This window comes from Lethenteron reissneri, chromosome 59 (assembly GCF_015708825.2).
Source record: "Lethenteron reissneri isolate LAM-NWPU_2019-01 chromosome 59, ASM1570882v1, whole genome shotgun sequence".
NCBI classification, from domain to species: domain Eukaryota; kingdom Metazoa; phylum Chordata; class Hyperoartia; order Petromyzontiformes; family Petromyzontidae; genus Lethenteron; species Lethenteron reissneri.
The window spans coordinates 5,785,762-5,811,396 of NC_083837.1; the positions used below are offsets into that span (position 1 = coordinate 5,785,762).

A 25,635-nucleotide genomic window follows, 5' to 3' on the forward strand; every position below is an offset into this window, starting at 1 on the left:
CGCCAACACCAGTGACGATAATTAGCTGAACCGGTCGTGGGCCTCCTCTTATAGGTCGACGCAGCCTGAAATGAGTACGAGGTGCGGTGTGTAAACACGCTAATTCGGTAGACAAATGCGGTCGGGCATGGTGCTGGCCACCCACCCACTCGTGTTCTTTGCCGGCTTCCATAGGTGCTCGCTAACCGCAGTGGACATGCACACACACCTGGTACATAGACAAATATCCCCCGTATAGCTATATTTTTTCCTGCCTCAGCAGCTCTCCCGCTATATTTTTAAATCCTTTATATTAAGTTCGCTTGCTTGCTTGCGACCGTGCAAATCTTTCGGTCGTTTTTTAACCCACTTCCCGTGATCCATACGAGCTGACATTTTGCACACAGACTCGTTGTGCGAGACAATTAATGTTCGTGAAAATTTTTTTTCCAAAATTTTACACTTTTTAGGGAAAACAAATTAAATATTTAATTACCAATTGCTTAATACTGGCAGACAATCATCTGACCCATAGGTGGCAGCCATCTCAAGCCAGAGGACGAGAAGACTCTAGCCGCCACGCATATAAAGGATTTATAGTGAAAAACTTTGTTTTTACGGGTTATACTTATTTCACCTGATGACGATTGGTTGTGCAGTGCTTCAATAAAGACATCTACACTACATAAGTTGAGACGAGTCTTTATTTAACACTTCTCTTACGGGACGGGTTCTATAATTGGTGTAACGTAATTACCCCTATGTAACACTGTGTAACATTATGTAATCCCCTGACACACGAGGCCATTGAAGATTCCAACCCGACCACGTGACCCAACCCACCGAGTGTTACCTAAAATGACGACCCCTTAACTGTAGCATGCTCCTCTTTTATCCCCCTAGCGGGGCCTTCCCCCTGCCCTCTGGTTACGCCTTCCTTCTGGTCCAACGCCGCAGCAGGCTCGCTCCCTTAATTACCCGAATGACGGGATATAAAGGAGTTCTGCTAGGCTCGCTCCCCTGATTACCCGAATGACGGGATGTACCGGCATTACACTTGTGTTGCGATCGAAATGTCGCCATTTTTTTCTATCTACGTGGCTTTACCGAAAGACCCAATAAATATGAATTCCTGCAGTCATTACATCTTAAAGTCAAGATTTAAGTTGAGTAGACCGAGAGGAGGCCTACCACCGTTAAGATTTGTTAGTCACTGATGGTCGTGAATGGAAGTCGAACTCGGGTCGCTCCCCACAGACACTATGACTCCCAACCGCCCATACAGACACTGCACATAGACACAAACAATAACAACGATCTCCCGTATAGCATTGACAGACTGTAGGAGCAAGTGCTGTTAGCGAGCACCTATGAAGGCCAGACACGGCACACGATGGGGTGGGTGTCTCGATGTTTAATGCATCGCACCAGGTACGTATTTGAGGCTGAGTGGAACGAGGGGAGGCCCATAACCAGTTCAGATAACTTCAACGACAACCGCCATCCACCACTAAGTGAGGGTCGAAGTCTAAATTGACAGGAGATCACGGGACAGACTCAGGTGCCATGGGTTGACCGACTGAGATGACTGGCAGACGGTTTCCATTTGCGCTCTACAGTGCCAACTTGTTGAATTCAAGTTGTTGTTGTAAGCATCGCTCCTCTGCCCTCTGTCGTGTTTGGAGAGCAACTGCCTCCAACTGCCCAGTATAATCCGACACGAGCATCCTCCATTGAGGCCGATCTTGACACCGCCTAGTGCCAGACTCACCCCTCACTCACTCACGCACTCTTAACTCACTCACTCATCACTCACTCCTCATTCACTCACTCCTCACTCACTCTTCACTCACTAACTCCTCACTCCTCACTCACTCACTCTTCATTCACTCATTCACTCCTCACTTCTCATTCACTCACTCACTCATTACTCACTCACTCTTCACTCACTCCTCACTCACTCTTCACTCACTCCTCACTCAATCTTCACTCACTCACTCACTCACCCCTCACTCACTCTTCACTCACTATTCACTCACTCCTCAATCATTCTTCACTCACTCTTCCCTCACTAACTCCTCACTCACTCCTCACTCACTCCTCACTCTTCACTCACTCCTCACTCACTCTTCACTCACTCTTCACTCAGTCACGCACTCACTCACTCCTCACTCATTCTTCACTCCTCACTCACTCACTCCTCACTCACTCCTCAATAACTCACTCCTTACCCACTCCTCACTCACTCCTCACTCACTCTTCACTCACTCCCCACTCACTCACTCACTCTTCACTCACTAACTCCTCACTCACTCCTCATTCACTCACTTACTCTTCACTCACTCATTCCTCACTCACTCTTCACTCACTAACTCCTCACCCACTCCTCACTCACTCACTCACTCCTCACTCACTCACTCACTCACTCCTCACTCACTCACTCACCCACTCCTCACTCACTCCTCACTCACTCACTTTTTACCCAGTCACGCACTCACTCACTCCTCACTCACTCTTCACTCCTCACTCACTCTTCACTCAGTCCTCACTCACTCATTCACTCCTCACTCACTCACTCAGTCACTCCTCACTCACTCCTTACTCACTCCTCACTAACTCACTCCTCACCGACTCCTCATTCACTCACTCACTCTTCACTCACTCACTCACTCACCCCTCACTCACTCATTCTTCACTCACTATTCACTCACTCACTCACTCCTCACTTACTCTTCACTCAATCACTCACTCACTCACCCCTCACTCACCCCTCACTCACTATTCACTCACTCACTCCTCAATCATTCTTCACTCACTCTTCACTCACTATTCACTCACTCACTTCTCACTCACTCACCCTCACTCACTCCTCACTCACTCCTCACTCACTTTTCACCCACTCCTCACTCACTTTTTACCCAGTCACGCACTCACTCACTCCTCACTCACTCTTCACTCCTCACTCACTCTTCACTCAGTCCTCACTCACTCACTCATTCACTCCTCACTCACTCACTCAGTCACTCCTCACTCCTCACTCACTCCTTACTCACTCCTCAATAACTCACTCCTCACCCACTCCTCACTCACTCCTCACTCACTCTTCACTCACTCCTCACTCACTCCTCACTCACTCAATACTCACTCACTCCTCACTAACGCACTCCTCACCCACTCCTCACTCACTCCTCACTCACTGTTCAGTCACTAACTCCTCACTCCTCACTCACTCATTCACTCCTCACTCACTCACTCTCCACTCACTCACTCCTCATTCATTCACTCACTCTTCACTCACTCACTCCTCACTCACTCTTCACTCACTCACTCACTCCTCACTCACTCATCAATCACTCTTTACTCACTCACGCACTCTTCACTCACTCACTCCTCACTCACTCAATCTTCACTCACTCCTCACTCACTCCTCATTCACTCACTCACTCCTCACTCACTCACTCACTCCTCACTCTTCACTCACTCTCTCACTCACTCCTCACTAACTCACTCCTCACCCACTCCTCATTCACTCACTCCTCACTCACTCCTCACTCACTCCTCACTCACTCACTCACCCCTCACTCACTCACTCTTCACTCACTATTCACTCACTCCTCAATCATTCTTCACTCACGCTTCACTCACTCACTCCTCACTCATTCCTCACTCACTCACTCTTCACTCACTCTTCACTCACTAACTCCTCACTCACTCCTCACTTACTCACTCACTCCTCACTCACTCCTCACTCACTCCACGGCCATCTGCTTCTCCACCGGTAGATGAGCATCCCCGCCTGCACAATGACGACGAAGCCTTGCTGGCGCGCCCGACGACCCTCCAACCGACCAGGTCTTCGCGACGACTCGCCCTTTGGGATGGAGGGTCTCCGGCCCTCTATGGCGTCAGGATGACCGCCAGCAGGGATGGGCTTCTTCACGGCCGGACATCACTCTCGTCACCTGCTTCAACTGCGGTCTGTTGAAGCAGGTGACGAGAGACTGCCGAGCGCCTCGACACCACACCTCCGCACCCTGGCCCAGTGGCGTAGCTAGGATATTTTGCGCCCGGGGACGAACTATAAAATTGGCGCCCCCCCCCCCCGTTTAATCACATACAAAATTGTATTACATGACATGTAGGCTGTGTGTGGCGGGATATATAAACTTTTAGTTTGAGCTGTAGATTTGTGCAGTAGTTTCAGGCTGCTGCGCCCGCCGCAATAAGTTATAATGTAACGTTGTAAGCCTCATTTTGGCACCCCTTTACCTTGGCGCCCGGGGACATATGTACCCCCCTGCCCCCCCCCCTAGCTACGCCTCTGCCCTGGCCATCGGATCCTCTGACACCCACGGCTTCACGGCATACCCAGGCAAGTCACGGCACCTCACATGCTCGGCCCCCGCACTCACCTCGCACACCTCACTGCACCGTGCCACGTGTTCACTGGGTAACGGGTGCCAGGGAACAGGATTGCTGTATTTCTAACAGGGAGCTCCTACCTGGTCAGTAGTCAGAGCTGGCCCATAGGATTGTCGCCGCGGCCGCGGGGTCCTCTGTTGTTATGGGATCGATCAAGTGAGTCGAATTCTGCGTACTTATCGATACGGGTGTGTCGGCTACCATTATTTCCGACTTGATATACAACATTCTGCCCGTTTGGTGTCAGCCCCCGCAACCGGTTTCTGTCCCGTGTTTCGCTGCTAACTGGGGGCTCGCTCGGAATAATCGGACAAATTCACGCACAAATTTCGATTGGTGATATCAAATTGGCCGGGCCTATTTTGGTTTTTTCATCCCTCACCATGCCCTTTCGCTTACGGAAACCGCTTGACCCGGGAGCATTGGCGAACGGCGTTTTGTTGGGACCATCAAATACCGCAATTAGGGGCCTGGAACTTGTAGCCACTGAGACTTGTAGCGGGTGACAGGGAACCATTCATCCAGGTCCTAAATGCGGGATTGCGTCTGACCGCGTTCCCCAGGGGACCGGTTCTTGGTCGCAGCCACACTCGGACCTGGATGATGGGTGGTTGGATTCGCTATGCGCGGGGGTTGGAGACCTGCCCAGGTCGCAGAGGGCAAGGTTGCGCACGCTCTTGCGGAAATTTACCGATATTTTCAGTAAAAGTAAATTTGATATTGGCTGCACTAACTTATTATGTCATCATATTTATACCGGTGTCGCTGCTCCTAGGTTGCCCATGGGTCTTCACTCGGCCACGGCAACGTTCCAGCAGCTCATGGAGCTTGTCCTCACTGGGCTCCAGTGGGACTCTTGTTTGATTTACCTAGACGATATTATCGTCTTCAGCCGCACATTCGACAAGCACCTCGAAAGGTTGCGGACTGTCTTCTTTAAGATGCGCACTGCGAACTTGAAATTCAAGCCGCAAAAGTGCCACCTTTTGCACGAGTCTGTGCGGTATCTGGGGCATATTGTCAGCCGTTTAGGTACTTCCACCGATCCTGAAAAACCCAATTGCTTTAGCTCGTGGCCAACCCCTACCTGGGTGGGGGAAGTTCACAACTTCATTGGTTTTGCCTCCTACTATCATTGCTGTGTGGCTGACTTTGCGTCGATTGCAAAGCCTCTCCATAACCTGATGACAAAAGGTGTGAAGTTCCACTGGGGAGAAGTGGAACAGACTGCATTCAATTCACTGCATGATGTCCTGTTGAGAGCACCGCCCTTGAGTGACCCCAACTTTTCGGAGCCATTCGTACTTGATACGAATGCCAGCGATACCGGACTTGGCGGGGTGCTCTCCCAGGTTATCGGCGGTGTCGAACGGGTGATCACATATGGCAGCAGAGTGTTGTCCCCAGAAAAACAATGCTACTGCGTGACTCGCCATGAGTTATTGGCCATCGTGTTCTTTATACAATAGTATCGGCCATACTTGTATAGCAGGCACTTCACCTTTAGATCGGACCACTCTGCGTTGCTATACGCCTTGCGTGTTGACCAACCATCGGCTCAACTTTCTAGGTGGCTTGAAGTCTTCCAGGACTACGATTTCACCGTTACCTGCTGCAAGGGCACCCGATATACCAACGCCGATGCTCTGTCGCGTCTCCCATTTGGCAACAGGTGCACTTGCTTTCTTGGTTCGGGCCGTTGCAAACCGCTGGGGGTTGGCCCGGTCCCGCCCCTCGCAGCAGTGGCCGATGTATTCCCCTCTGAGCAGAGTCTCTCGGAGGATCCCGTTGACCCAGCAGGTCGGGACGACTTGCTGGGCCTGACCATTGCCGAATGGGGTCGCCACCAAATGGAGGATGCGTCCCTACTTGCCTTACGCCTCGCAGCGGGAATTTGGCATATTTTAGGGGTCGCTTCACGTCTCTCATCCTGCGCGACGGTCTCCTCATGAAATGGGATGGTGACTCATGTCGACACAAAATTGTGATGCCCTCTGCCCTGCGAGGTAGAGCCGTTTGGGCGGCGCATGAGAGCCTGTTGCATTTGGGGGCGCACAAAACCATTGGGTTTCTTCAACTCTATTTCTTTTGGCCAGGCATGCTGCGAGACTTGACCGACCTCCTGAAGGGCTGCACCCAGTGTGCTCAGCAGAAGCCACCGGCCAAGCCATCTTGCCCACCATTGCAATATATCAAGGTGTCTCGCATCAACAAGCTGGTCGCTCTAGATATTTTGGGGCCCTTCCCTACCACACCTAAGGGTCACAAGAACCTACTGGTTGGGGTGGAGTATTTCACACGCTGGCCCATGACCTGGCCACTCGCCAACCAGTCGGCAGCAGCCATCACTGAGGCTTTTGTCCAGAGCTACGTCATGGACAAAGGTGCTCCTGAACGGCTGTTGAACGACTAAGGGAATAATTTCTCGAGCACTCTGTTACGCGATGTGTGTAAACTTTTGGTACGAAAAAAGTCCGCACCTCATCATACCACCCACAGTCTGATGGTATGTTGGAGCGTCTCCACAGGATGCTCACTTCCATGTTGGGCCACCAGGTTAGTTATTCCCAGCTCGACTTGGATCTACAGATCCCCGAAGTCCTAGCCGCATATAGTATGGAAACTCACACCGCGACCGGATTTTCGCTTTTCTTTCTGATGTATGGTAGGGATGCGGACCCCCCTGTGGATGTTCGACTGCATGTGATTTGCCCGCACCGAAATCCAAGATAGCGGACCATTTGCGCTTTAACATACGAAAACTGGCTGAGGCATGTGAGGCCGCCATGGACAATTTGAGCTCTCGCCAGAGAGCCAATGCGCGACTGTGTAACCCCAGGTCATCCACACACATGTGGGCCACGGGGAACAAAGCCTGGCTCCGTTGCCACCAGGTGCCTTTGTCTACTTCACTTAAATTGCTCAAGCCCTGGAGAGGCCCTGTCGACATCGTTCAGGTTGTTTGCCCCCAGTGCGTCAAGGTCAGATGGGACAGACGATGTTGGTTCATCCACCCCTCACGCCTGAAGCCTTTTGTCGCGCCTCACACTACAATGTCACCTACACACCGCGGGGGCCGAACTTGTGACGTGTTGGATGAGCCGGGTGATGCGTCCGTGGTGCCTAACCCTCAGTACAGTCGTGTTGTCACTCCTCCAGATGATGCGGGAGTGACGGGCCCGTGCCAGTCCATGCCGGACGCTCATGCCAACGAGCGCCTGCACGGCCTGCCGGACGTACCTGCTGAAGGGCCCGTCGCATCTGCACCACCGATTAAGCCCCCTGTTCCCTACAACGGCCCGGCTACGCGCACACTCGCGGAAACTCCACGCTTTCATAGTTCGTTTTACGCTCTCCACACACACGCGCGCGCACCGCACATTCCACCTACCCTTGTACCGCCGGTTCGTCTCGATCAGTGACCATTGCCGTTTCCTTGCCATCGGTCGGTCACGTTTTTTTTGCTGTGGTTGGCGAGTGCATTGTCGTAAGTTGTGTGTGTGGCCATGCGTGATTCCTTTGTAGATAGTGTATATTTGTACAGGGGGTTTGGGTATTTATGTTGGGTTGATGTGTTATTGTTATTTACGAGGTACATGCGTTCCGTTTTGTTCATATTGTAACTTTATTGAGCGGGTTGTTAACAGCCGAGACGGCTGTGTGCTACAAGGGGCGGGGGGGGGGGGGTGATGTGGAGGTATTATTATGCACTCCCCATGCTGTCAGCTGGTAGAATCCCACACGTGTCAATAGGGGGCAGAAGTGTGACTGAGCCCAATGTCAAGGGAGTGGCCCAAGGGGCCAACGGTAACCCATATGGGATAACGGATCCAGGGACGCAGACCCCAGGAGGGGGATGGGGGATGACGTCATCTTCCCAGGACCTGGTGGAAGGTCCTGGAAGGAAGGCGTGGCCGGGGCGGAGCGAGCCACGGACTTGTATAAAAGCTGGACCCCTGAACGATCGAGAGTTGTTATCCACACAAAGCTCAAGAGCCCCTTGAAGAGAAGAGCCCAATGGGCAGAGCCATACCCCTGGCAAGAGTCGGATCCAGTTTATATACCAGTGAAGACCAAGCTTTACTCAAGAAGGATTAGAATAGCCAGTGTAAGGCGTATTCAGTCTGCAGGGCCAACCTCCATAGTAATTGGGTGTGGAGGGCCGTTACCCCTCTGTGTTAAGTGTTTACTCTTAGATAAATTACGTGTTGCCTCGGAAAGAGACTCCTCTAGTTATTGACCCACTATATGTATATTAAAATAGCCGTACCAATGGTAATCCCTATTGAATTATGGTGGCCTGTATAGGCGTACTTGGGAATAGCAGGTGTTGTATATGTTGGAGCTCGTTGCAGGGTGGCCAGAATATTGCAGTACAGCGATGGATTATTTAATATATATGTGCAGAATGTTCAGTGTCATGCCCTTGTATTCTGTGCTGGGTATGGTCCGTTTTTCTCCTGCAAAAAACCAACCGCTCACTATGGGAATTGGCCATCATACCAATGGAGCAGGTGGCTTCTTAAAGTCTTGAGAATGAGTGAAGCTTCGCAAGATTAAATAAATAGAATTATGTCATAGTGCATCAAACACTTTGAACCTATATCACCGTTACGTGTTTTATTATTATAGTTAGTTATTTGTAAATCCATTACTGGACGAAGGGCTGCTCATGGCATATCGATCATGGGGACTGACCATACTTCACCACCTTGGTCAGTGTGGGCTGGTGAAAGCTTTTCTATTTTATCGGCCCACCGCTCCCTCCCCAACAGATGTGACAAATCACACCCCGAGTACCACTATTATTTCACCTGTTGACAAGAGTAATCACAAGAGATGAATCACAATGACACATGCATTTATTAAAAGTGGCACGCTTATTCATGCCGTATCTGAACACGAATTCAAACAAGAACACGTCAACTAGTAAATGTACCGAACCCATAACTGATAGACAACACCATCGGAACAAAACGTTTCTTTGGATAAAAAAAATAACAATCCAAATTATACACCACACACACGTATTAAACCAGGTCAACAAACATACCTTGAGATATACAGTTCTAGTTTAATGCCTTACAGAACATCGATACGGTGCAATTATGAAGTAGGTTCACATAGACTTCACCGCTGGTAACATTCAAAACGGCCAGGAATGGAACCCAAGTGCATCAGCAGCAGCAGCAGCTGTATTGATGATGTGGTGCCCACTGTTACCCAGTCCTTCTGGAGACAAGGCTCGGTGGGTTATTAAAGGGTGGAGTGGATCATGCAATATATGAGAAACTACCAAACCCACTTGGCTTTGAGGTGGGGAGCAAATGGCAATACAGCAAGTGGGTAGATCAATGTGCCTGTGCGGACCTTTCAGGAAGATCTTGCCAAGTTTTATATGTATATTTTAGAACCATGTGTGGAGTCCTCAAATCCACACGATCGAACCCATTCCCTCGGCAGGTTTTTCACAGCTGGGGGTGATCTTGCTAAGTGTGATCCCAATTGAGTATTATGCAGTTACTTTTCAGCATTGGGATGTTTAACCAATACCAGTTAAATTGTGTTTGTTATAAATAATCTGCAATTGTTGGCCTCCGGATTTATTTATTTAACCAGGAAAATATATTTGTTTCAGTAAGATCAGTTCATAATCAACAACAATATAATTGCTCAGGAAAGCTTCACTGGGTCTCAAGACTTTTTCACGAGGGTCCTTAAGAAGGTTTTATTCGAGACATTAAAACAATTTATATTAAAAATGCAGTTGATAAAAGAAATTCTGGTTAAATTTGCTTCTTGTGTTTCCACCCAAACGCATTTAGCTTGGACAACATGCGCTTGCTAAACGTGATGATGGGATTCAGACCCTTCCAGAAGACCACTGAGACTCGATTTCCCAGGGCCGAATTTTCCTTTGTGCGGTGATGGAACGCCTCCCCAACGACGACCATGAGCGCGTTGAGGAGGAGGACCACAAACATCACCATGAAGGTGAGGTGGAGGATGACGGCCGTAGCACCACCACCCGTGTACAACTTGCCAAAGACTGGAGCTCTGAACATCGTGGCGAGCAGCAACCCAATGCTCCTGCCGAACGACCTGTGTGCACCAGCGGTCCCGTCGAGAACTTTCCAGAAGACGAGGCCGTAGCCGATGAGCGAGACGAGGAAGACGAAGGCAACGCCACGGAGCTTGCATGTGCAGCATGCCACCGAGTTCACCGCCGTGTTCATGGTGCTGTTGAAGCGCAGCAGCGGGATGATCTGCAGCAGCGCCACGAAGGTGAGGAACCCGAGGAACTGCGTGGACAGCTCGTCGAGCGATGCGGGCCCTGACAGGTCCACGAAGGCAGCTGCCAAGAGGAAACGGGGTGGAACAAGTAAGGCTAGGCTGTGGTGCTACTGTGATCTGGTGGCCGTGTAAAACTTTACCCAGTGTATGTTCTCCCTCTGTTTTACAAAAAAAATACCTGCCAATTACTCAATTGGAGATTACACATAGCAACATTTCCGTCTACTGCAAAACTACTGCAGACTATTTCCATGAAACACGGTGCTTTCCTACTGATAGCCTTGCGCTGTAAGCATAGTGCGATTCCAAAATGTACAGGACCCTCCTGGAAAAGAGTCTTGAGACTCGGGAAAACTTTCCGGGGTCAACCAGTGCAATAATAAATAATACAACAATAATAGTAATAGCTATTACCAACCTGGATTGTTTGTCAGGGCTGCCAGAGTTACCGATGCGACGCCATTTTGGTGATAAAAGAGGACAACCGCCCCAATCCTCAGGACGATGTTTGCCGTTTCAGCCAAGTTTGCGGTGTCCTTGAGGTACGCGACCTTCTCCTTGGCCATGCCGGAGATGACCCGTACGACGCAGTACAGGGTCGTGATCAAGTAAAGAGTGTACGCCACGATCTTCAAAATGACGAGCGATGTTTTGTTTTCAAACAGCTGAAAAACCTTCACGTTTGACGACGCTTGAAACATATCTGTGGTGCAAGATACACAAGAGTATTGGAGCACAGCTTAAAATGTTTGTACACAAGCAGCCTTCAAGTTTACTTTGTATAATCAGGAAATATTCAAGGGGCCATGATAGTTTTATGTGCAAGAGGCAAAACAATGAAAAATGCAGCAGTGATGCAAATTTAAATATTGATAAAAGCAACCACGTTACAGAAAAAAATTCAATATATTGCACAAACCTAAAAAAAACTGCATACCGTTACAAATTCTCCAGATTCAATTTGCACAAATGAAACAAAAAATTATAGCAAACACAAGAAGCTCGCTGTTGTGCCGCATTTAGCTCCACGTGCTCGGCGCTTCAGAAAACAAAATTCACTCAATTTTAAACATAAACCCATCAGAGAGCCGCACAGCACACCTGCGAAGACCTATGCACCAGTAGAAGTAGGTTCTGACGTGCGTGATGCGACAATCACCCTCACCCATTGACAGAGACTCGAGAAGAACCTCCATGAAGCAGAACAAGTTGACGTTTGCGTTGTAGACTGTGAACTGCACAAAGATCCCCATGGTACAGGCATCCAGCCATGAGTTCTGCTCGAGGTAGTTCGCGTTGCCACTCGCCTCATTGACCATCACTCCCAGATCAGCCACGTAGCCTCCTCCAAAAAACGTGTGCAGCTCCCCTGGTGAGTAATGAAAAAAGTGTGGGCAGGGTTGGAAGATCCCCCAGAAGCAGGGATTCAAATGCGACTGATGGGCAAAGCCACTAAATGTCCCGGTTGGATCAGAACAGGCTCGGTTTCAGAAAATCTGCCTCACCTCCCCCCCCACTCCCCGAATCTGGGATTTTATTTTGGCTTTAAAATATTGGCCTCGTGCTCGACTCATGATGCGGGCAAGGGGCGGGGCTACCTAGGTAGTGGGAGGGGCTATCTTGAGTAGTGGGTGGGGCCAATGGCAGTGCCAAGAGGCCACTCACTGTGAGTGGGGCTAGTTAAAAGTAGGCAGGGCTGACAGAGGGGCTACCCGCCCACCACGTGCCCCAGTTGAGCCGCCCAGAAATATGGTCACCTCATTAATGAGAATCCCAAATAAGCAAGAATTAAAGCACTACTGATGCAGAAAATATTAAGACATAGAATTTGCACGTAAGTGGATTTTACCTATTTTATTAGGTGCATTCTTCCACTGCACTTGTTGGACGATCCAGAAGCTATCCTCCGGCTGATGAATGTAGGACGCATTGCTGTTGAGCTCTTGCCACCCCTTACTGTAGCTTCCACTGTCCTGGTAAAGTCGCAGATTTGGCCTGAAACAGTTACCAGCGCTGTCCATGAACTGGCAGGAGTCTTTCTCTGTGGATGATGGAAAAAACGATTACAAATTCATCCACCAATGCATGCATGTGCAAGTGCCAGGGCGGAGCAATTTAAATACGTTTTATTACACCTGGCATTCTCGGTGGCTGTATCCGATACCACAATATAACTATTAGCGATATCTATAGATATCCTTACCAGCATCACGGTTCACAAAAGTAACATTATGGGATATCCATATTGCGGACGGCTATTATTCATAGTATTATAGTTTGATCCTATCAGACACACTGAATTTAAACCAAATTTAAGCATAATTCTGGTGCCATGGTGCCGGGATGTTATCCCTCTCGCCTGGTATACAGGAGGTCTTGGGTTCGATCCCAACCCTGACGTTTGTATACTTGGAGTTCAACACTTAGGCTTTATACTGGTAGGAACCTCCTGGTTACACCAGCCCACAGGGGATTATTGTGTCCGTCCGTCGTGCAGGGAGGGGCTGGGTGGGGAGGGTGGGGAGGGGCTGGGTGGGGAGGAGCTAGGTGGGGAAGGTGGGGCTGGGAGGGGTGGGGCTGGGTGGGGAGAGACTGGTCACCCCGTGGTGCCCTTATAAAACTCAACGTTCCTACCAGCTCCCTCCGCAGGAAAATGTTAATATACTAGCTTTACTACCCGGCTTCGCCGGGGACTTGGATTAATTTCATATTCCCTTATATTTCACTGAAAACCCCTGAAAATAATTGATGCTTGCAATAAAGAAAAAAGCTGAAACAAATAAATTAAACTAAGTCGGATGTTTTTAACTCAAGGAAATTCAACCTTAACCCACGCATACGTAAAGGTCGATTTTGCCAACTCGGGAAGGGAATGACGTGACGAGCTGAAAATAGTCGCGTTCACTTATAATTTCAAGACAGCATAAGCTGTCCAAATTCCGTGACGACAAAGCTCAGCGTTCGAGAGTTTTTGCTGCTTCACAAAAACAGATGTATTTTCCGCTTTATATTTAAGAACGAGCTGAAAATAGTCGCGTTGACTTAGAAATTCGAAACAGCGTAAGCTGTGCAAATTCCATGACGTCAGAGCTCAGCGTTCAAGAGTTTTTGCTGCTTCACACAGATGTATTTTTTGCTTTATATTTAAGATAGTAGTTGTACCCATTCTTCGCACGTGTATGTATTGAAACTCCGAGAAGCCAATGGCCTCATCGGCCAGGAGCGAACCGCCACCTAAAATCTACCAGGTTTACGCAGCACGCCAAAATATAAAATTTCAAGTTTGTAGCATGTTGGCAAGTATGCTAAACACTTCGAACAGACACACATATCCACAAATTTCCCTTTTATATATATTTGGACTTTTAAATGTTCTCCCCGTGGTTACATGGATTTGTCTCTGGGTCCTCCTTTTTTCCCTCTACATTTAGAAACTTACATTTAGATTAGTCATTGGCTACAATAAATTCACACACATAAGCCCCTTCGATGAGCTATCATGTGGGACCAGGTTGCCTCTGAAAAATAGTTCATAGCTCAGTGGGCTTTATCTGGTAAAATCTAATCTTAGTCTTCTTGGTTCTTTCGGTAAAGTCACGTAGAAGGGAAGTAATAAAATAATAAAAATAAAACATTTGTATTATTTTATTACTTCCCTTCTACGTGACTTTACCGAAAGAACCAAGAAGATGAATCCCTGCAGTCACGAAAGCTTTAAATCGAAATCTAAGTTTAGTTTTAGTTAATACACTTGCATATCTATATAGTGTGCTAGTAATGTAGTGTGTATCCAACGAGGCACACACTGAAGTCTGCAGGCACCACAATTTATTTCAACTTCCAGGGCTAGGGATAATACAACACTCGGGGTTACACTAGACCCCTAAAACGGGGTCCTCCCCGTAACAGAGTCCCTGACAACCAACGCTCTCCGACTCCCCAAGTCCCTGCACCATCAGCTTCCCCCGCCGGACCCTCAACACTCCGCCCCCGTTCCTCCCATCCTCCCCGAGCATGGCCTCGCTCCGCCCCCGGCCACGCCCCCTCCTCGGTCTCTCGAGACGGAAGCAGAGCCAGCATTACATGTCATCGGGCCCTAATTTCTGTGCCCCCTTAACTCCCTTGAGTTGTATTCTTAGGTTTTTTCGGTTAAGTCACGTAAGTAAAACATCAAAATAAAAATAAAATAACAATAAAAATCACGACGTTTTGGAGGCAACACAAGTCTCCGTCATCAGGTGGGACCGTCACAGCCGAATTAGCTGCATCAAGTGAAGCAATGATTCAAGATGTAATCCCTTATAAGCAAGTTGAAGGGAGGTGGAGAGGGGGGGGGTTGGAAAGCTTATCAGACTGTGGTAGCCAATGAATGGAAACGTATCGGGAGGGAGGAGGAGCGGTGATCAAAGACTGCAACGCAGTGCTCAACACAATAAATGGAAACGTATCGGGAGGGAGGAGGAGCGGCGATCAAAGACTGCACGCAGTGCTCAACACAATGAATGGAAACGTGTCGGGACGGAGGGTGAGCGGCGATCAAAGACTGCACGCAGCGCTCAACACAATGAATGGAGACGTGTCGGGACGGAGGGTGAGCGGTGATCAAAGACATCACGCAGTGCTCAACACAATGAATGGAAACGTGTCGGGACGGAGGGTGAGCGGTGATCAAAGACTGCACGTGGGGATGTTAACACTCGGTGAAGTAAATTAAAATAGTGCCTGTCAGATAAGATGGTCCAAAAAAGTGTAATTAAGTCTTTTTTGCGTGGTTAATAACATCTTTCCAATGATTATGATGGTAGCCATCAAAGGTTTGTACACGAAGCCATACAAATATACAAACACAGACATAATTTCAACCGTGATGATGGGTACAAACTCAGTAATCATTGGAAAGATGTTATTAACCACGCAAAAAAGACTTAATTACACTTTTTTGGACCATCTTATCTGACAGGCACTATTTTAATTTACTTCACCGAGTGTTAACATCCCCACGTGCAGTCTTTGATCACCGCTCACCCTCCGTCCCGACACGTTTCCATTCATTGTGTTGAGCACTGCGTGATGTCTTTGATCACCGCTCACCCTTCGTCCCGACACGTCTCCATTCATTGTGTTGAGCGCTGCGTGCAGTCTTTGATCGCCGCTCACCCTCCGTCCCGACACGTTTCCATTCATTGTGTTGAGCACTGCGTGCAGTCTTTGATCGCCGCTCCTCCTCCCTCCCGATACGTTTCCATTCATTGTGTTGAGCACTGCGTTGCAGTCTTTGATCACCGCTCCTCCTCCCTCCCGATACGTTTCCATTCATTGGCTACCACAGTCTGATAAGCTTTCCAACCCCCCCCCCCTCTCCACCTCCCTTCAACTTGCTTATAAGGGATTACATCTTGAATCATTGCTTCACTTGATGCAGCTAATTCGGCTGTGACGGTCCAACCTGATGACGGAGACTTGTGTTGCCTCCGAAACGTCGTGATTTTTATTTTTATTTTATTTTGATGTTTTACTTACGTGACTTAACCGAAAAAACCTAAGAATATGAATCTTTGCAGTCACGAAAGCTTCAAATCTAGAATCCCTTGAGTTGGCACATCCCCTCTCTCCCTCTGCGACGGGACCCTGCTGAGCAGGGCCTGCTTCTTCGCCACGTCTCCGTTAGCTCCCTCCAGAGGTACGTGTCCCCTCTTGTACCATTTGTAGTTGTGTAATGCGGGCGCGGGCGACCTCCCGGATGTGACGTCACGGAGAGGTGGAGTTAGGTGACGTGGGAGGAAAGGTTAAGGTTCTTAAGGGAGGAGACCGGAAGAGGAAGGCAGAACGAGTGGGACTGGACCAGAGTAAGGCCACGTGGGCAAAGCCAAGGGGTGGCAGCGGCGGCCAGCGGTGGCCAGCTAAGGGAGCAGCCAGCGGAGCTGCGAGAGAAGACAGCGGTGGGGCGGCTGGAGAGAAGGCGGACGAGGAGCTGCGGGGAACACAGCCGGCGAGGCTGTGTGTGAGGGAGAGGCTACGAGAGCGACGAGAGGAGAGAGAGGCTGAGAGAACGACGAGGGGAGAAACTGCAGGAGAGCAGTATCAGTGTCAGTATAGAGTCTTATAGAAGGACAGCCGTGCGGGTTAAGAGAGAAGAACCGAATAAAGGACACCAAGCCAGACATCGTGGTCGAGTCCTTTATTACATTGGTGTCAGAAGTGCAACGGCATGTCGAAACAAGTGAGAAAGAAAAATGTTCCAGCGCCGGCATCGGCTTCTTCGTCCGAAGACGAAGACTTCCCTCCAAACATGGATCCTGCCAGGGTGGTGGAGGAGAGCCCTGCTGAAACGAGTGCGGGGACGGGAGTGGAAGATGTAGCCACAGTGTCAGGGCCGCCGACACCATCAGACGCTGATCGGCGATGGCTGCAGGTGGCTGAGCAACTGGAGACTCTCAAGGACGCCCTGGGCCAATTGTGTCATCTCGTCACCCCAAGCACGGCGACGGAGAGAGCGGAGAGTGCTCCACAGGCCGCCACGGGTTCTTCACTCCCGGCGCCATGGGCCACGCGGCAGGAGGCCGCCATCTTGCGCGTGCCGCGGCGGGAATCCGCCATCTTGACCACGCCGCGATTCGACGCCATTTTGAATTTGCCTCCGGAGGAACCATCGGCGGAGGGCGGAGTGAAGCGAAGTCGGAGTCGCCATCTCACCACGGTCAAGGAATTCGCCATTGGGGGCGACTGGAGCGCTTTCGCCTGCAGATTTTTAGCGGCGGTCCGTTCTGCGAGATGGACCGATGCTGAGGCCTTGGAAGTGTTGCCGACTCTTCTGGACGACGAATCTGTTCGTTTTTTTCGCTCCATTAAGGCCGAGAAGAAGAGGACATTATATGGAGTTTTTCAAGAAATGGCCGACGCCTACGAGCCACCTGACGACGCGCATCGGCGATTCGCTCAACGACAACGAGCGCCCGAGGAGTCGCCTGTGGCGTACAGGGGTGCAGTGCTTGATTTGGCTATGGCCGCGTATCCAGATACAACACCTGACCTGCTCGAGCCTCTCATCTTGGGCAAGATGCTCGAGCTGTCGCGGGATCTTGGGATTCCCATGCCGGTGTGCGGGCATGAGAAGCTCACCTCCCGGGCGGCGGCGAAATGTCTGGATGCACAATTCAACCTACGACGATGGAAACAGGTCACGGCGTGGACAGGGGGGCCCGTCGCGGAGGGTGGCGCTCTGGGTTGGGACCCTACGAAGTCGGTATACGTGCCGGATGAGCGGGGCCCTCAGGAGCTGACGGCCGCCTCGGTGCCATGGTCAGGCCGCGGTGGACCGGCCTCTCGTGCTGCACCGCCGATACGCGGGCGGCGCGATGCAAGGCCTGCGCTTCGGCGCAACGACGCCGATTGCTTCCGCTGCGGACGGAAGGGCCACTACGCGAAGGACTGCTGGGCCCGCATCCCGGGTCCGCCACAACAGGAGGCCTCATTACCGGCCAAGCCGCCCAAGGATCCACCGAAACAGGCAAGTCGGCACGCACCAGACACCCGGCAAGGCTTTACACCTCACCCATCACCTTCGTTGTGCGGTCATAGTGTTGTTGTTAAAGAGGGACCTTCGACGGGGCCTTGTCGCTCTGTGACGCAGTGGCGCAAATTGGCACGGAGGGTTGTTGCGGCCGCTACGGGTTCGTCCACCGTGCCGGGGTCTATACAAGGGGTGGACGTGCGCATTTTGGTCGATTCCGGGGCGTCCGCGACTATTATTTCGGATGTCATTTTTCATCTGTTAGGCATCCCACCCGGGGCCGTGCGTCCGGTTTACGGGTCGTGCGTCGCTGCGAACGGGGGTAGTATGGGCATCGTGGGCCAGGTGGACGCTAAAATATCTATTGGGGATGTGTCGGCCTCGGGCGTTGTGTTGATTTCAAGATCCTTGGCAGTTCCCTGTTTATTGGGCACTGATTTTCTGGCTAAGATGCCTATTTTGATCAAAATTAATGAGAATTGTATTGAACTGCCGGGTGGCCGTCAAATTTCGTTTCTGCCGTCGCCCTGGGGGCGACCTGCTTCGGCCGTACAAGTGCAGGCGCTATCCGTGGCATCTGTTGATATTCCACCTGGTTCACAGATGCTTATTCCCCTGCGGTATCGGAAGCCCCTGCCTGGTCGGCTGGGAGCGGTTGGGATCTTGTTGTCACCTTCAGCCTCGATAACGGCCGGATCGGCGCTGGTCGGAGCGCAGACCATCGTCCGGCCAGACCAATTACCGTTTTTGCAGGTGCTCAATGCGGGTACGGAAAATGTCTGTGTCCCAGCCGGCACGGTTGTGGCACATGCCACCACGGCATTTACGGCTCACGATTGTGCGCATAGCCAGGGAGTGGTTGCTGGTGTTTCCGAGCCTGTGGCTTCGGATGACCGCTGGATTGCTAGCTTATGTGACGGAAATTCTTCCCTGTCTGTGGATCAACGGGGTGCGCTTCATAAATTGTTATTGACGTATTCCGATGTGTTTAGCTCCAATGATTTGGATTTGGGACGCACCTCATTGCTTCACCATCACATTGCTACAGGCGACGCTGCCCCTATTCGGTTGAATTCGCACCGAATGAGTCCGGCCGAGCGGGAACACGTTCGGGGGGCAGTGGAGGATATGTTGGCTGCGGATATTATATCGCCGTCGAACAGCCCATGGGGCGCGCCTGTGGTTTTGGTTAAGAAAAAGGATGGCAAATTGCGATTCTGTGTTGACTTTCGAAAATTGAATAAGATATCGGTGGCAGATGCGTATCCCCTGCCGCGTATGGACGACTCCCTCGACGCATTGTCGGGGGCTAAGTATTTCTCTACACTGGACCTCTCTTCGGGATTTTGGCAGCTTCCCCTTGACGAGCCCTCACGGGAGAAGACCGCATTCCGTACGCCGCAGGGGTTGTTTCAATTTAACTGCCTTCCGATGGGGCTGAATGCGGCCCCTGCCACATTTCAAAGGCTCATGGAACTCGTTTTGACGGGGTTGCAGTGGGAGACATGTCTCATATATTTGGACGATATCATCGTCTTCAGCCGCACATTTGATGAACATTTAAGGCGGCTGGAGACGGTGTTCGCGAGGATGCGCTCCGCGAACTTGAAATTTAAACCAAAGAAATGTCACCTACTGCAACGGTCCGTCCGTTATTTGGGGCACATCGTGAGTGCTGAGGGGGTGTCTACGGACCCGGAAAAAACGGCGTGCGTCCGAGATTGGCCGACTCCGGTCACCGTGGGGGATGTACGTCGCTTTCTGGGATTTGCCTCGTATTATCGAAGATTTGTACCGAATTTTGCGACCATCGCGAGGCCCTTGCACCTCCTTACGGGTAAGGGACGTAAGTTTGCGTGGGGACCGCCGGAAGAGGCGGCCTTTCAGAGTCTGCGTAATCTGTTGGCTACCGCCCCAACATTGGATTATCCGGATTTCAATCAACCGTTCATTCTTGATACGGATGCGAGCGACACAGGTATTGGCGCGGTGTTGTCTCAGTCTAAAGGGGGCGTAGAGCGCGTCGTTGCGTATGGTAGCCGGGTCCTGTCGCCCGCGGAAACACGCTACTGTGTCACTCGCAGGGAACTCTTAGCCGTTGTTTTTTTCCTACGTCAGTTTCGACCGTACCTGTACGGCCGTTCCTTTATCGTACGTACGGATCATGCGGCCTTGCAATATGCCCTTAAAATGGATCAACCTTCCGGCCAGCTGTCGCGTTGGTTGGACACGCTGCAAGAATTTTCATTTCAAATTCACCATCGTAAAGGGGTGCGCCATGCGAACGCAGACGCACTTTCTAGGTTGCCGCAGCGCTCCCCTTGCAAATGTGCGTCGGGGACGCAGAGATGTGCGCCCAGCCTACCCCCCCCTCAGCCGGTGGTATTGGCTGTGGAGAAGTCGGATGCTACTGTGGAACCGGGGCCGACTGATGGGGTTTTGAATCTGCCACGGTCTGTTTGGATAAGGGAGCAAATGATGGATGAGTCGTTAGTGTCCTTGCGGAAGCGATCCAAAGTGGAGGTTGGGGGTCCGGTTACGGAGGGTGCGCCGGAAACCGCGGTCCGAGATGGTCTGCTTATGTGGAGGGAAAGTCTCCAGGAACACTGGCGTCTAGTGGTGCCTGCGTCCCTCCGATACGAGTTGATTAGAACTCTCCATTGTGACACGCTATTACATCTGGGTGTGCAGAAGACCTTGTTGACGTTGCAACGTCATTATTTTTGGCACGGCATGTCGACGGATGTCGTGGGGCACGTCCGCGCGTGCCCTGACTGTGCCCGGCGTAAGCCTCCTAAACATCCTTATGTGCCACCCTTACAGTCAATTCGGGTGTCTCGGGTCAATGAATTGGTGGCACTGGACATTTTGGGACCTTTCCCACCTTCGGCGAGGGGTAATAAATATTTGCTGGTCGGGGTTGAGTACCTCTCCCGTTGGCCGATGGCCTGGCCGTTGCCCGATCAATCGGCCGCGGCCATTACCGACGCCTTTTTGTTCGGATATGTTATGGACAAGGGTGCGCCGGAGAGACTCCTTACGGATCAGGGCCGAAATTTTTCTTCGAAATTATTGGCGGAAGTATGCGCGGGCCTAGGGACTAAGAAGGTCCGGACATCCCCATACCATCCGCAAACGGATGGTATGGTTGAGCGGCTAAACCGGACATTGTCTGCCATGCTGTGCCACACGGTGAGTGAGCAACAATCGGATTGGGACCTGCACATCCCGGGGGTGCTTTCGGCGTACAGGATGACTCCTCATGCGGCTACGGGTTATTCGCCATTTTACCTTATGTATGGTCGGGAAAACGTGCCGCCAATGGATGTGCAGATGGGAACCGGTGTGAGGGGACCTTGTAAACCGCTTCCTGACTACATTCGGGACACTGTTCGCCGGGTCTCGGAGGCGCGGGAGAGTGCCCGTGTGGCTACGGCCAAAGCTCAGGCCCGAAATGAGAGGTACGCACGGCGTTCCAAAGGGGAGTGCCCCTGGAAGGTTGGGGACCTGGCCTGGCTCCATTGCCCGCAGGTGCGGCCGGGTACCTCTCCCAAATTTCACAAACCTTGGCGAGGGCCTGTCCGCCTCATTGAGGTTCCTAATCCTCAGTCGGCGCGTGTTCAAATTGGTTCTCGCCGCTGGTTTGTTCACACGTCGCGCTTGAAACCGTATGTTGCTCCCCTACATGATGCATCATCTCCCAATGTTGCCTTGCCGGGGTCTGTTGCTGCCGACTCTCCCCCGCCTGCGTCCATTGATCTTGCTAGAGCGCCTGTCGTACCTGTTCCAGGCAGGCCGGCCTTGACACCGGAGGGGACGAGGCGCTCTGCTCGGAGGGTGCCTGCCAGATCTGCGGGTCCTTCGAGCCCTGCAGCCCTTCCGACCCCGCTGCAGACGCATCCGCGGGACAAGCCCAAGACTGATCCTTCAAGGACACGGGACGTTGGTGGACTTCCAACAGCGACAGGGGGATTTCACCCTGTCGCTCCTCAAACTCAATCACGTTCCCGTTCCGCGGATGGGCCGCCGACCGTCCGGGACGGGCCGGCGACCCGCACACGCTCTAAATCCCTTGTGTTTCGTTGATTGTTATGTTGTATTGTTCTTACTGTGTATTTATTGCCTGCTTCTGCTACGTTATTGATTGTTGAGTTGTGTTGATTGTTCTTACTGTTATATTGCATGCTTGGTGTCCTTTGGTGTGTTACGCTCGGGTTCGCCCGCATTACTGTTGGTGTTGTTCAGCCGAGGTCGGCTGGGTTTTTCTCCACGGGGGAGGGTGGTGTAATGCGGGCGCGGGCGACCTCCCGGATGTGACGTCACGGAGAGGTGGAGTTAGGTGACGTGGGAGGAAAGGTTAAGGTTCTTAAGGGAGGAGACCGGAAGAGGAAGGCAGAACGAGTGGGACTGGACCAGAGTAAGGCCACGTGGGCAAAGCCAAGGGGTGGCAGCGGCGGCCAGCGGTGGCCAGCTAAGGGAGCAGCCAGCGGAGCTGCGAGAGAAGACAGCGGTGGGGCGGCTGGAGAGAAGGCGGACGAGGAGCTGCGGGGAACACAGCCGGCGAGGCTGTGTGTGAGGGAGAGGCTACGAGAGCGACGAGAGGAGAGAGAGGCTGAGAGAACGACGAGGGGAGAAACTGCAGGAGAGCAGTATCAGTGTCAGTATAGAGTCTTATAGAAGGACAGCCGTGCGGGTTAAGAGAGAAGAACCGAATAAAGGACACCAAGCCAGACATCGTGGTCGAGTCCTTTATTACAGTTGGATTCGGCAAATACACCGTAGAGACGCTATTTACGTCTCTACAGTAATATTAACCAACACACATACAGTCGCTTGGTCAATCCACTTCTGGAGGCCCAAAATATACTTAGAGCACTCACGGAACTCTCTCTGGTGGAGGCCCTTGTGCCAGCAGCAGTGTGAGCAGGCAACTTACGGGCTGCACCTTGTACCTTAATAACTCCCAGTAAAAGTTGGTTTAAAGTCTAAGAAAAGTTAATCAGTTGGCTTCAGTATAAAACGAATTATTAGGTGATGCTGCTGCGTTGGCAGTGGTGCACAAAGACAGTAAAAAAAACGAACACATTCAAAAGTAATAACACCATGTGTGGCCTTAAACGTAAACATATGACTAGCCTTTTGCCCATCCAAGGACGGGTGTATTGCAGTAAATCTGAAACTTGCAAGTGAAAATCGGACGACGTGATATTCATTGCATCCATTCGTGTTCAATTTGTAAGGCCGTGGTGACAGACTTATTTCATTTAAAGGTTAAAATCCCTTGTTCATCATGACGTCCTTTTTACTTCTATGTCTCAGTAGCGTTACGGAGATCGCGTGATGGGAGGGTTTTGCCTTTGTAGTGAGGGTTATAAGTTGACGCTGAGGAGCGGGCAAGAGGCGCCTCGTCCTTCCATGGAGTGATTTCACCCACTAATTATTATTAATGAAGGGGGGGTGTCCATTTGGAGGACGTCACCTGTTCATTATTATTAATGGGGGCTGGTCGACGTGGAGTGATGTCATACAAATATTTGTGCTGTTTTGGGCAATGACCCTTCTTCATTGCAATTTTTTTACATGCTATGATGAAGGACCATTTCCAAAAGCATCACGTATTATATCTTTCAGATAGTGTATCACTGTTCACAACGCACCGTTGACTTTCCTGAACTGCCACAGCCGCACTGGCCCAATGCGGTAGCTGCCCAGAGCTGGCAAGAAAGCAATCCCAGCATCCCTTGCAGATTTGCTTTTTACTTCAGGGTAAAGGTTAGGGAGCGCCGTGGTGTTCATCCACTTCCAGAATGCTTGCTGGTCTCTCACCTAGAGCAGCATAAAAACACTTCACAATCACATCAGCTGATGGCTAAATCACATTTCACTTTGTCAAGAAATGTGTTGTGCGTCATGGGGTGGAGGATGTAGCTGTCATGGAAAAATATGTAAGATTGCACGTGACATTACAAGTCAGTTGCATAATAAAAATACACCGCTAAAGACAATGCGTGTACAAGTAGTTCTATTTTATGTTGGTATTTTTAGATACTATTCTTCCTATGATGTGTCCCAAGTCTTGTATCTTAGATATTTCTTGGGGGTGGTAGCCCTATCCATGTGTAGTGACCGTGTTTGTCCCTGTATGGTGCCAGGGCTTGCGAAGCCATGGCCGGTAATGTGTTGTCATTAAGGGCAGCCCGGGTTAGGGGCTTGGGTGAGCGCTGGTTAGCGCGGAGGCACCGCGGGCAGCGTGCGGTGCGGGATCCCGGTGAGGGAGCGAGAGGGAGCGTCAGCCAGCCAGGGTTATCTTGGGGCATGATACGCTGGCTGACCTGTTGTCACGTGACCGGATGATATTGGGGGGCCACTGGTGGATGGGGGCCATGGGGCGGTCACGTGGTCCAAAGAAGCTTTTCGGGAACCTTCGAGAAGGAGCTCGAGAGACCTGGAAGGTAGGCAGGACGTAGGGCGGAGCCAGCCACAGCCCGGGGGCATATAACGAGGGCCCCGTGAGGAGCTCGAGGTTCTTAATGTGTAAGTGTTGCTCCCAAGATAACGTCTGCGACTCAGTTGGACTATGATACAACTGGTGTCAGAAGTGGCCAACTTAAATGAGTTATGAGTAAACGAGTTAACGAGTTATGTCTACACGTCACAGAGTTCATGTACATGCGTCGGATGACGAAGACGAGGAGCTGATTCCGCCCATGGCCATCGAGGACGGAGCAGAGACGCTGCCCGCAGAGCAGGGCGCAGTCAGGGCACGGGGCTCCTCATCTTCAATGGAAGAGCTCGTCAGGGATGTGCATGGACGTCTCGCTGACCTCCAAGCGGCGTCCTCCATCCTTGTCGAGATGTGGTCCCTACCGTCGATGCCGAAGGAGGGGGCGGCGAAGTCGTCTGGACGGAGCGACTCGGCCGCCATTTTACATAGGGCGGGAACGCCATTGCCGCAGCCTGCGCTCGCGGGCACCATTTTGACGCTGGCGGGAAGCGCGGAGTCCACCAAGCTGGAAGCGGGGACGTCCTCGTCATTCAACGTCCAGTCGCTCCACCGTCGGCTGCCCTTCGTTAAATAATGTTGCCGCCAGAGGCGATTGGGTAGCATTTAAGCGGCGATTTTTCACTAATGCCGACGTGGCGGGGTGGTCAGAGGCAGATGCGCTGAAGGCGCTCCCCACCACCCTTGACGATGATACTTTAGCGGCATTCCTCACCATCCCGCTGTCCGAGAGGTCCACCCTCACACAGGTGTTTGACCAGATGGCCACCAGTTTCGAACTGAACACCCGTCAGAAGTGTGCCATGAGGCGGAGACAGGAGTGCGCTTTTAGCGCTGGTGAAGGCCACGTTCCCGTGAATGGATCACGATGGCCTTGACGCCATGGTCTCGAAGAAAATGTTGGAGCTTGCCCGCCGAGGACGAGGAG

The 25,635-nt window shown here is 51.3% G+C and overlaps 2 protein-coding genes across 2 annotated transcripts; one reads left to right on the plus strand and one right to left on the minus strand.

The window, feature by feature from the left end:
* Window positions 1-9,362: 9,362 nt before the first annotated feature.
* Window positions 9,363-24,086, minus strand: LOC133357791 (polycystin-1-like protein 3). The gene is made up of 5 exons (XM_061575913.1): window positions 23,863-24,086; window positions 12,545-12,736; window positions 11,861-12,064; window positions 11,114-11,398; window positions 9,363-10,756 (listed from the first exon to the last, which is right to left on the minus strand). Exons 1-5 carry the CDS (start codon window positions 23,999-24,001, stop codon window positions 10,188-10,190), a joined length of 1,389 nt encoding a protein of 462 aa, XP_061431897.1. The 5' UTR covers window positions 24,002-24,086; the 3' UTR covers window positions 9,363-10,187.
* LOC133357699 (uncharacterized) lies at window positions 17,569-20,215 on the plus strand (the record flags this gene model as incomplete). The annotated part of the gene is made up of 1 exon (XM_061575792.1): window positions 17,569-20,215. A coding segment is annotated over exon 1 (2,631 nt), but the record flags the coding sequence as incomplete, so codon positions are not given.
* Window positions 24,087-25,635: the final 1,549 nt, after the last annotated feature.